General features: G+C 39.6%; 1 protein-coding gene across 2 annotated transcripts in view; it reads right to left on the reverse strand.

The window, feature by feature from the left end:
* Window positions 1-13,075, reverse strand: part of kif5a (kinesin family member 5A) — a 96,431-nt gene that overhangs the window by 48,689 nt on the left and 34,667 nt on the right. For both annotated transcript variants that reach the window (XM_003223624.4, XM_008115066.3), the window contains exons 2-7: window positions 6,858-6,945; window positions 6,660-6,733; window positions 6,373-6,477; window positions 4,489-4,537; window positions 3,795-3,850; window positions 2,567-2,654 (exon numbers count right to left, since the gene is read on the reverse strand). In XM_003223624.4, coding sequence (XP_003223672.1) covers window positions 2,567-2,654; window positions 3,795-3,850; window positions 4,489-4,537; window positions 6,373-6,477; window positions 6,660-6,733; window positions 6,858-6,945 — 460 coding nt within the window. The remainder of the gene's footprint in view (window positions 1-2,566; window positions 2,655-3,794; window positions 3,851-4,488; window positions 4,538-6,372; window positions 6,478-6,659; window positions 6,734-6,857; window positions 6,946-13,075) is intronic.

Consider the following 13,075-nt stretch of genomic DNA (forward strand, 5'->3'; position numbering starts at 1 on the left):
TTTTTTAGGGGTGATGTACCACCTATAGAACATCTTCATCCAGTTCTCCTTTAATTGATACACGTATGTGAATTTTAATTTCCTGCCCCAACAAGCCTCCCATTCCTCCATTAGGATAGGCCTTCCTATATCTTTGGACCATTTAGTCATATTACTTTTCACTAGTTCCATCTCTGTGTTCCATTCTAATAGAATTTTATATATTTTTGAAATTAGTCGGCCTTCTGAAAATAATATTTTGTCCCATAGATTGTTTTTCCCCATGAAGCCCTTTACTTTATCTTTTTTGTAATATTCCCTTAGTTGGCCGAATTGTAGCCATGTGATGCTAAGAGAGAAAGCCCATGCACACTTGCCTCTTCTCTAGAGTAGAAACAGCTTTAAGAAGCATTAAACCCAGTCTTCTCTCTACAAATAAAAGATAAAGGATCTAGAAAGAGTAGTATCTTAGCGCCGATGCTTCTTTGAATCCAGGTCTTAATGAAGGATATGAAAGGGGAGACTGTGGGAAGTCTCCCTCCACCATAATAGGCTGGATAGGGTACTTTCTTAACCCTATTGCTGACCCCCGAGTCCCTCTGGGGAGATGGTGGTGGGGTACAAAAATAAAATTATTATTATTATTATTATTATTATTATTATTATTATTATTATTATTAGAAAGGAATGGCTCCCAAGGAAAAGGGGAGCCTCGTAAGTTCCCAATTGCCACCAATGGTCTGAAAAGAACAGGTTTTTTTGGATGCAGAACAAAAACCCATTCAGCAGCACACTCGTTTTCGGGAGGCACTGGAAAATGGATACGGAGGGGCTTCTGGAAAAAGCAAGCAGAAACAGATAGAGATTCTCCCGAAATGCACAAGCCTATTATAGATTAGTTTAGCAGGTGTTTGTTTAGAACATATATAGGTTATATGTTGTAGATAAAGGCATGTTAGTTACTTTTATAATTAATGAAAAATATTAGTTTTAATATTGTGTGTTGCCTTATTTTATCAATACATTTTTGTGCATAAGGAAAGGAAAAGGAAGGGACAGAGGAGGAGAAGCGGGATACACATAATAATGCTTATTATTATTATTATTATTATTATTATTATTATTATTATTATTACTCCTGACCTCACGATTGTGGGAAAAAACATAGTATGAATCGTCGATGTTGCAATCCCATGCATCAGCAGAATCAATGCAAAGCCACTGGAAAAGCTGACACAATATGAGGATTTAAAGATCGAACTGCAAACACTCTGGCACAAGCCAGTGAAGGCGGTCCCAGTGGTGATCGGCACACTGGGTGCAATGCTTAAAGACCTTGGCCTGCACTTGAAAACAATTGGCGCTGACAAAATGACTATTTGTCGTTTGCAAAAGGCCACCCTACTCGGATCTGCATGCATTATTCGCTGATACATCACATAGTCCTAAACACTTGGGAAGTGTCCGACATGTGATCCTGTTTGCTGTGTACTAATCTTGTTGTGTATTAAATGTTACAGAATCTCTGCCACCTCTCTTCTTCTTCCTGTGACCAGACATATTTTTTCAAACGTCCTGTTATTTATTTAAAACAATGATATCATTCCTGGTTTCTAATTGTTTCTATTTGCAAATGTTCAGGAAATGGCTTGAATCTACAGCCATATCTAAACAGGTTTAGAATCCCTTATCTAGAATGCTTCAGACCAGAAATGTTTTGAATTTTTGGATTTTTTTCTAGAATTTAGAATACCTCTGTTTACATATACGAACATAATGAAATATTCTGGAGATGAGACCCAAGTCTAACACAAAATTCATTTATGTTGACTATTATCCAACAATTTTGGATCTTTTAATATTTCATAATTCCAGATATGAGATGCTTTCTTTGTTTTGCCATAGAGACAGGTAGCTCACCATTGGGAAGACTGTCAAGCCTCCCATTTATGACGACGGTGATGGTGATGATTATTTGCTGATTGCTTTAACAAGCAAACAAAAAGGGGTGGTGGTCCAAGTATCACATTACACATCTGGCTGGCAATGCTAGGCCTGGAAGATCACATATAAAGTAGGCTTGAGGCTCCCATACATCAGTGAGTTAACTGCCAGCTACAGAAGATCTTGCTGACCAGAAGGTCAGCAGTTCAAGGTAGGGTGAGCTCCTGCCATCAGCCTAGCTTCTGCTTACCTAGAAGTTCGAAAACAGAAATGTGAGTAGATAAATAGGTACCGCTTTAGCAGGGAGATAAAAGGCACCCCTGAAAAGCTGGCAGCTCGATCAGGAAGGCATCTATGAACAACAACGCTCCTCGGCGTGGAAGACTGGAACAACAGCACCTTCCCATGGCTGAGTCGAGCACAGCATCCAGATGCCGGAGATAGAAAAAAGAGGGAAGCCTGCCTCTGTTTATGTACTGTTTTGTCTTTGTCAATTGTATAACAGCATTGAATGTTTGCTATATATGTACTTGTAATCTGCTCTGAGTCCCCTCAGGGAGATAGAGTGGAATATAAATAAAGTATATTATAGAATCATAGACCACTGATCACTCTTGCCCCTTCACCCAGCCTCAGAACTCACTAGTGACTGCCACATGACGGTTAGATTTCCCTTCATCAATGACATCCAGAATTTCTTCAGGACTGGAAACAAAGCGCTCAGTGCAGCCCTAAGTCAGGAGACAAAAACAACATGGCTGTAGTTTAATGGTGGTAGGTGACCTCATCTCCTTTTAAGTACATTTTGCTTGGCTGCCACCATACCTCCATCCTGCCCGTACACAACTCAGCCTCTCACCTGGGCTCCTTTTCTTGCTTTCTCACCACAAACAGATACCCCAAGAGAGAGAGCTGGGGTTGGATTTAAGGAGTGCAGAAATGTACAGATAAATTATCAATTCCATAGATTTCATATTACATTTTTTTTTAAAAAGGTTATTATGAGATATAAAAATATAATAAGCCCATGTATCTGCAAAAACAATACACAGTTTTACTTATCCACAGTTTCAGCACTTACTCGGGGCTTCCTGTATAAGCGTTACCTCTTTTTCAATACCTTAGTTATTCATCCCATTGAAAATAATAAACTTCACTATAATCCACTATTTTACATATCCATTAGAGGTCCCTGTGGATATGAGAGTCATACTATACAGCATTTTTATTTTGTAGGGGTTTTTTTAGCATGAATTTCACTATTATTATTATTATTATTGACACAACGATGTTGTATGACACAGCAAACAAGATAGACATGCTGGATTTCCTATCACAAAATCATAAGTTGAACACTTCCCAAGTGTCTAGGACTGTGTGATGTATTTTCGGATGAAAACCACCAATTAACATTAATATTTTTACACTTTCTAACAATAGTAAAACGTATGTACCGGTATTTAAATTGAAAGTAAACTTCTCGACCTTAGACCGAGATAGAGTCTTACAATACTTTGTTCTATCAAGCAATGTATATTTATATACATGTAAATTTTGCATAAAGTATTCAAAGGTGACCTAACGGTAGAACATTTACCATAATTTTGCTCTTCTTTCTGACAATTTATTTTTAATCACTCAACCAGTCTTTAAATATTCTACCTATATATTCTGCAATAGGCTTCCAATTATTTTGAAAACATTGTGTTGTTTTATTCCTTAGAAGTTAGTTATTTTGTAGTTTAAACTTGACTGCATCACTTAGCAGGTTTCAGGTTTTGCTATGAATGTTGCATCCCTATCCACAGATAAAAAAATCATCTTTTGCATAGATCACTGGTGCCCTCCCTCTCACCTCACAGAAATCTCACCTTCACAAATGGCACACGGTTCTTGTCCTCATGAACGGAGAGATTGGTCTTGGTCACTGTAGGCAAGGAAAGGAAAACATTTAAGAAAGAACCAGGCTGTCCAGAGCCCTATATTTCTCTTACATCTCCCACCATCCACCACTATCTCCTCAACATCCACCAGCACCATCAGTTTCCATCCAACCTTTCTCAACTCCTGACATGCAATCGCCAAGACCTAGACTATTCAACACTTAACATATCTGACAATTATTCATGAGAACCACCACTGCTCTTAACGTTCCCCCAGCAACAGTAAGAGTATCCCTTTGGGCAGCTAAGCCAGGAAATCCCAATTGGATGGACCCCCACGAATGTCTGCCCCCAGGGGCAAACCAAGCATAGGCACTTGGAAGTCCCTGAAGTGGACTGGGCAGATCAAAAGACAACCTGGCAAAATGGCAATACCTAAAAGAATCCTCCACCTTGTGCAACTGTGGGGCAGAACAGACAACTCCGCATCTGTATGCTTGTCCGCAATGTCCCACCTCATGTACAGAGGAAGAATTGTTTGAGGCTACAGACAATGCAGTCGCTGTTGCCCGTTTTTGGTCAAAAGACATTTAGCCACTTGTGCTCCTTCTATTTTTATCAGTTCTATACTAATTGATGCAGTTTTTTTGAGATGAAATAAATAACTCTGAGGATCACTCACCATCTAGCAGATCACGAATTTTATCCAAATAGATTTCAAAGTAGGAAACCTATGAGAGAAATGAAGAAATGAACAGGGTAAAGGATACAAAGTGAGGGCAAAAGAATACAATTTGACCAGAAAAGGAGAGGCCTTTACATAGAATGGGACTATTTTGTTTAAAGCCTTTTAAAAAAAAGTCAGCATGAAAAGCCTATTAATCACCAAATTACGTTATTATTTTACAAATTAAGCACCAAAAATAATATTTTACAAGTCTGCCATTGTTTGGGGGCATGGCTGCACTTGTGTCATTGTTGGGCATGTTGGCCTCTTGCATGTTGCTGCCTAGAGAAACAGCTGTGGATCCGGGTGGGAGGCAGACTGTGCTGGATAATACAGAACGTTGGATGAGTGAATGTTGGATAAGCGAGACTCTACTCTAGTACCAAGTTCTATCTCCTTAGACCTGATAGTGCTAATGTCCATGTAAAACTGTAGTTCTTTGGGTCAGGGACCCTCTCACTGTTCCAGTGAGGGAAGAAAAGGGGAGATGATGGGAGAGGGGACTCTATTGACTGAAGAAGGGGATTGCAAATATTTGAGATATTTTAAAACTCCAAACTGTTCTGCACACCTGGGAATCAAAAGACAACATAGAATCATAGAATCATAGAATAGTAGAGTTGGAAGAGACCACATGGGCCATCTAGTCCAACCCCCTGCTAAGAAGCAGGAAATTGCATTCAAAGCACCCCCGACAGATGGCCATCCAGCCTCTGCTTAAAAGCCTCCAAAGAAGGAGCCTCCACCACAGTCGAGGGCAGAGAATTCCACTGCTGAACAGCTCTCACAGTGAGGAAGTTCTTCCTGATGTTCAGGTGGAATCTCCTTTCCTGTAGTTTGAAGCCATTGTTCCGTGTCCTAGTCTGCAGGGCAGCAGAAAACAAGCTTGCTCCCTCTTCCCTATGACTTCCCTTCACATATTTGTACATGGCTATCATGTCTCCTCTCAGCCTTCTCTTCTGCAGGCTAAACATGCCCAGCTCTTTAAGCCGCTCCTCATAGGGCTTGTTCTCCAGACCCTTAATCATTTTAGTCGCCCTCCTCTGGACGCTTTCCAGCTTGTCAACATCTCCCTATGTTGTCAACATAGAGCCAGTTCCAAGAGTTATATTGAGTTTATTTTATGTTTTTGTTTTGATTTTGGTGCATGTATTTTATATTCTATTGTTTTAAATGTATTTATTGTATTTTGTTAAATTATCCAATTGTTTTAATGGCTTATGTTTTATTTTTTTGTATTGTATATTGGCATTGAATTTTTGCCAGACTGTGGCTGCCCTGAGTCCCTTCGGGTGAGAAGTGCGGGATAGAAATGAGGGAAATAAATAAATTTGATTTTCTATTTGGTTTTCGGCACTGTATGTTTGCCATGTTGTTATTTCTTTAAATGACCCTGAGTCCCTTTGGGGAGAGAGGGCAGTTATAAATAAAGTTTTATTATTATTATCATTATAACAACATAGAAAACTGGTTAATAGATTCAGCCATTTGCCCATTTAATCCATGGCTGTTCACTACTCTGAGTGACATGACTCCCACATCTCAGTCAAAGAAAGTTTGTTTTCACCATCTGCTATCTAATTTCTTAAGTGCCAATTGTGAGGAATGACCTGAGGACCTTTTGCATACAAGGCATGTCATCTGCTCAAAGCTTGTTGGGGAGAGAATATGCAGTGATGGTCCTGGGTAGAAGAGAGTTTAGAAGGAAATAGGAACAGTGAGTAATTTGTTTCTCTCGTACCATTATACCACCACTTGCTAATATAGTTCCTTTGTCCCCAAATCTGCCTCTCTGGGTGCTGATTCCCCACCAGGCCCACTGTTCCACATGACTCTGACCTTAATGTGGAATTCCAGGTTCTCATCCATGGAGTAGATGTGGTTGAAGATGTCCTGGGCAATGCGCGGGATAATACCCATGAGCTGGGGATCATGCAGCTTACCCTGGTGGGAGAGAAATGTCAACAAGGTTACTAAATGAGGACACCCAACCCCAAATGTGCTCCAACTAACCCTTGATTGCTTAAACACTGTTCACATCTTCAAGTGTGACAGCCAGGCCAAGACTTCTTACCCGTGTTTGTGTTCTAAGCACACACACATATATATACTAGACAACCCCTTACCTCCATGGTGTGAGTCTTCCCTGAGGATGTCTGCCCATAAGCAAAGATAGTACCATTGTAACCAGCCAGCACATCTGCAAGGAAAAAAGCAATTGAGTGAGAAAGCAGACTCCAGACATTTTCATTGTATATCTTTAGTTTACTGCCCCACATTTCCTGATCTTATACACAAGGCAGCCCCACCAACTCCCAACTAACCTTTGACAATCTGCATGGCACAGGCATGGTAGACTTGCTCTTGGGTAGTGTTGGGAGGGAAAACACGGTCAAAGGCATAAGGCTTCCCCTGGGGAGATTGGGATGAAAGAACACTGGTTAAGTGATTAGCTAGGAAAGTCCAAAGCTTTATGTGAAGTGCCCATCATGGTTATCTCTGGTAGCATCAACTTACTTCTACTGTTTTCATCACCAATGAACTCCACTACTGGCACTTGGCAAAGGTAAAAAAGAAATTAAATGCTTTGAGGACATCTTTGTTATCTACTGTCTACACCAGGGGTCCCCAAACTAAGGCCCGGGGGCCGGATGCGGCTCATCGAAGCTATTTATCCGGCCCCCACGGCACAAGGGCTGAAGGGGGTTGGGCTAAATGACCTAAGGGGTCTCTTCTTCTCTTACAACCCTTATTATTATTATTATTATTATTATTATTATTATTATTATTATTATTATTATTATTATTATTAACATTAAGGCTGTGTGGCCATCTGTCAGAGGTGCTTTGCTTGTGCTTTTGGTGCACAAAGGCAGAAGGGGATTGGACTCAATGGCCCAAAGGGTCTCTTCCAACCCTCTTTATTATTATTATTATTATTATTATTATTATTATTATTATTATTATTATTATTAACATTAAGGCTGGGTGGCCATCTGTCAGGGGTGCTTTGCTTGTGTTTTCGGTGCACAAAGGCAGAAGGGGATTGGACTCAATGGCCCAAAGGGTCTCTTCCAACCCTCTTTATTATTATTATTATTATTATTATTATTATTATTATTATTATTATTATTAACATTAAGGCTGGGTGGCCATCTGTCAGGGGTGCTTTGCTTGTGTTTTCGGTGCACAAAGGCAGAAGGGGATTGGACTCAATGGCCCAAAGGGTCTCTTCCAACCCTCTTTTTTATTATTATTGCTGCTGCTATTATTATTATTATTATTATTATTATTATTATTATTATTTATTGCTCAGTGGCCAACGATAGTTCGGCCCTCTAACGGTCCGAAGGATCGTGAACTGGCCCCCTGTTTAAAAAGTTTGGGGACCCCTGGTCTACACAATCTCCAGGTACAGGCTCTTGTTCCCCAGAGCAGATTTAAGTTCAGTGAAATTATGCAATGCTGTCTTTTATATTAGGCTCTCTGGTTCTTACAACTGCCTTAGCATAAGAAAAATATCCTTTTGTGCCTCTAACTTTCCTCATATACATGGGAATAACTGTGAGATTCAGCCTTGTATATTCTAAATATTTTGGATTAAAATTCTCATCAACCCCAGTCAACAAAGTCAATGATCAGGGTTGATAGGAGATGTAGTCCATAACGTCTGGACAGTCTCAAGATTTTTTGTGAGGGCAGCTGGCAAACCACAACACTTGGACTGAAGATCCAAAGTACTGTATTGTGTTCCTTCTAGCACTCAAATACATAGTTATGTAGACAGGGAGCTGTCCAGCTTCTGAATTCATTTAACTACACAGTGGGCCCTTGGTATCTGCTGGGGTTTGGTTCCAGCATACAACATGGATACAAAATTCATGGATGCTCAAGTCCCATGATAAGCAATGTTATAGTAAAATTCCATCCCCTTATATAAAATGGCAAAATCAAAATTTGCTTGGGAGATTTTTTAAAAAAACCATAGATAGTTTAATAATGTGTGGTTACAGAACTCATGGCTATAAAGGGCCCACTGTAGAGTCAGTGGCTTTTTCAGGCTCTGATCCCCATTTTTCTATCTTACATCCCTCCACTTGCTAAAACTCCACAATGTAAAGCAAGAGTCAAGGCCATAAGAGGCATAATAAAATGTCTCTTTCTTAAATTAAAGAATTTACAGTGGGATATGTCCTAGCACCACTATTGTTCCCTGCCCTGACCAGGTTCTAACACGGCATTGCATGAACAATCTGAAATAACCAGCCATATGTTCAGGCCATTTCATTCTTCTGGTCTGGAACAAGAAATGTGTGATGAATTTAAGCGGGGGAAAAACTAGAGAATAATAAGAAATAAGAAAGTTGATTGGTTGTTGTATGTTTTCCGGTTGTATGGCCATGTTCTAGAAGTATTCTGTCCTGACATTCCACCCACATCTATGGCAGGCATCCTCAGAGATTGTGAGGTATGCCTGCCATAGATGTGGGCGAAACGTCAGGAGAGAATAATTCTAGAACATGGCCATACAGCCCGGAAAACATACAACAACCCTGTGATCCCGGCCATGAAAGCCTTCAACAACACATTGATTGGTACCGTTCAGTGTGAGCTAATGTGGTTTAGTGGTTTGAGCCTATAACTCTGGAGAACATCAATCGATTTTCCCAACTGGGCCATTGAAATCTACTGGGTGACCTTGGGCAAGTCACACAACAATCAATTGTACAATGTGTCTAGATATACATATAAATATAGATATAATGATTTGGCTTCTTATTTGAAAATGTCTCATAGGGCCCCTTGTGCATAACTTGATAGTCATTTTTTTGTTCATGCAAGCATTTTTACCATAAACAGCAATGTACTTATAGCCAAGTTGATTAGCTTAATCCTTTGAGCACAAAGTGTGTTGAATCCTGCCACTATATGATATGGTCCCCCATTATATTCATGCTGACAAGCTAGTGACAGTGCTACTGTTAGGTGGATTCATGATTGTTTGACCAACCGAACCTATAGAGTTTCACCAATGGTTCTTTCTGGACAGAAGTGATTTCTGGGGTGCCTCAGGGATCTGTCTTGGGATTTATTAATTTTAGACCAGTGGTTCTCAACCTGGGGGTCGGGATCCCTGGGGGAGGGGTCACGAGGAGATATCAGAGGGGTCACCAAATACCATCAGAAAACACATATTTTGGATGGTCTTAGGAATCCCTTTGGCCAAGAAGGCTGAAGATCTCTCCACCTAGCCTTCCTTCTTGGAAACAGGCGGCAAAACCTCCCAAATTTGTGCCAAATTTGGTCTAGATCCATTAATGTTTGGGTTCACAGTGCTCTCCAGATGCAATCACTGTCAATTTCTTCCAAATCCCTCCAGTATTTTGTGTTGGTCATGGGGGTTATGTGTGGGAAGTTTGGCCCAATTCTATCATGGGGGGGTTCAGGATGCTCTTTGATTGTAGGGGAACTATAAGTCCCAGCAACTCCAACTTCCAAATGTCAAGGTCTATTTTCCCCAAACTCCAACAGTGTTCACATTTGGGCATATTGAGTATTTGTGCCAAGTTTGATCCAGATCCATCATTGTTTTGAGTCCACAGTGCTCTCTGGATGTAGGTGAACTACAACTGCAAAACTCAAGATCAATGCCCACCAAACCCTTCCAGTATTTTCTGTCAGTCATGGAAGTTCTATGTGCCAAGATTGGTTCAATTTCATTGTTGGTGGACTTCAAAATCCTCTTTGATTGTAGGTTAACTATAAATCCCAGCAACTACAACTCCCAAATGACAAAATCATTCCCCCCCCCCTCCAAATAAAATTCACCGGTATGCAAAAATTGGGCGTATCGGGTATTTGTGCCAAATTTGGTCCAGTGAATGAAAATACATCCTACATATCAGATATTTACATTACGATTCATAACAATAGCAAAATTTCAGTTATGAAGTAGCAACGAAAACAATTTTATGTTTGGGGATCACCACAACATGAGGAACTGTATTAAGGGGTCACAGCATTAGGAAGGTTGAGAACCACTGTCTTAGATGATGAAAGAGAAGACATGCTTAGCCAAATTGGTTTTATCTGCAAATTGTGAATAGTCCGAGGATTGGAATTGGACAGATTGGAGACACTCTGCATGTAGGCAGGAAAAATGAAATGCACAGATATAGAATGGGTGACACCTGAAAGCAGTACATGTGCAAATAATCTGGAGGTCTTAGATCTACTACATTAGGCTAAACATGCAATTCTAGGCTGTGTTAATGGGAATATACCGTATATACTCATGTATAAGCTGACCCGAATATAAGCCGAGGCACCTAATTTTATCACAAAAAACTGGGATAACTTATTGACTCGAGTATAAGCTGAGGTTGGGAAATGCAGCAGTTATGGGTAAATTTCAAAATAAAAATAGATACCAATAAAATTTCACTAATCGAGGCATCAGTAGGTTCAATGTTTTTGAATATTTACCATATTTCAAAGAAAAGCAATAAACTAGCTCTATAAGTGGAAAAGTAGTGACAACAAAAACAATATGGTATCAACAATAACCTAATAATAATAATAATAATAATAATAATAATAATAATAATAATAATAATAACAACAACAACAACATTTGGATCCCACCCTATCTCCCCATGGGGACTCAGGCCGGCTTCCAACATAGTAACAGGCAATCATTCAATGCAGAGCTAGATATAGATCTATAATTATAGATACTAATTTCACATATGCATTTTCCTCTGAAACGTTTGCAAATCCCTCTGTGTGTGTGTGTGTGTGTGTGTGTGCATTTCCCCTACAATATTTGCAACCCCTATATATATATACATATCTATCTAGACATGTCTATATATATTTGTGTGTTCATTTCCCCCCTGTAATATTTCCAAGCCCTATATATAGGTAGGTAAGAATATATTCATATCTATCCAGACATCTCTCTTTATATAGATATTTGCAGACACTTGCAAACATATGAGGGTAAATTCATATATAAAAATAATGTATATGTATGGCTACAGATACACAGATACATGGATCTATATGTATAAAGGATTTGCAAAGACCTGCAAACATATGAGGGGAAATTCATATATAAAATTAATTTATATAGATAGATACACATATAAAGGTATATAGAAATGGCAAAAGCTTGCAAAGGGTTAATGCCTATATATCTGTAGGAGAGTTTAACAAATATTTCAGGGGAAAATGCTTTCATAAGATTAATGAATATATATTTTTCTTCTTCCTGACTTGCAAGGGTGTCTCTCTTTTCAAAACATTCCCTTGATTAAGAGCAAGGGAGGCTTTGCAAAAGTAAACACACTGATAAGGAAGAAGAGAGAAATAGATCACATATTGCAAGCAATACCCTGCAGGCTCCGGTTGCTGGCCTTGACATTGACCCGATTATAAGCGGGGGAGGCTTTTTCAGCTCATAAATAAGGGCTGAAAAACTCGGCTTATCTTCGAGTATATACGGTTATCTCCAAATGAAGAGAAGTAGGAGAAATTCTGTTTGGTTGCACCTCCCTGGACTCCTGCATCTAGTTCTAGGCACCACAGCTCAAGAAGGATGTTGACAAGTTAGAACATGCCCAAAGAAGGACATTCTACATAATAAAATGTCTGGAAACCATGGCTTATGTGGAATGGCTTAGGGAATTGCGTATATTTAGCTTGAGAAAATTGAGAAGTGACATGACAGCCATCTATAAATATTTGAAGCACTATCATGCAGTAGATGAAACAAGCTTGTTTTTGGTGCCAAAGAGACAAGGGGCCCTTCCACACAGCCATATTTCCCAGAATATCAAGGCAGAAAATCCCACAATATCTGCTTTGAACTGGGTTTTCTGAGTCCACACTGCCAGATATTCCAGTTCAAAGCAGAAAATGTGGGATTTTATTCAGCTGTGTGGAAGGGGCCAAGGACAAGAATCAATGAATTTAAAATGATAAGTAAATAAATTTTACTTAAAATATAGGAATAATTGCTTTTCTGTAAGAGCTGTCTTACAGGGTTGTCAACTTCTTCTTTGGAGATCTTTAAAGAGAAATTGGATGAGCATCTTTCAGGAGTTCTTTAGTTGTGCATCCCTGCATGGCAGAGGGTTGGAGCAGATGGGCCTTGCAGCTCCTTTCTACTATAAGATTCTGTGATTTAACTCACTCTAGACAGGGAGCACATCGTTCTCTGCACATTTGCTGTCAGGATTGACATCATTCTCCTCCACCTGCCCCCTTCTTTTGTCACATTTCCAGAACACAGGAGCTCTAGTTAATTACACCTTGCTGTCCTATTTCTGGGGAAGGAAGTCTTTAAATAAATCTGAGAAAGAAGGTCAGTGGGGAGGAGTTAGCGAAATGGAAAGTGGCGCTCTTCTGATTGTTCCTATGATGTGTTATTCCACCATCTTGAGGCAGGATAATATTGTCACTTGGAGCCAAGGCCACTGTCAAGCTTTTGATGAAATTCCCGTTCCAGCGGAAGAAAGGCTTTGCATTATTTACACTT

The sequence above is a fragment of the Anolis carolinensis genome, chromosome 2, assembly GCF_035594765.1.
Source record: "Anolis carolinensis isolate JA03-04 chromosome 2, rAnoCar3.1.pri, whole genome shotgun sequence".
Classification (NCBI taxonomy): domain Eukaryota; kingdom Metazoa; phylum Chordata; class Lepidosauria; order Squamata; family Dactyloidae; genus Anolis; species Anolis carolinensis.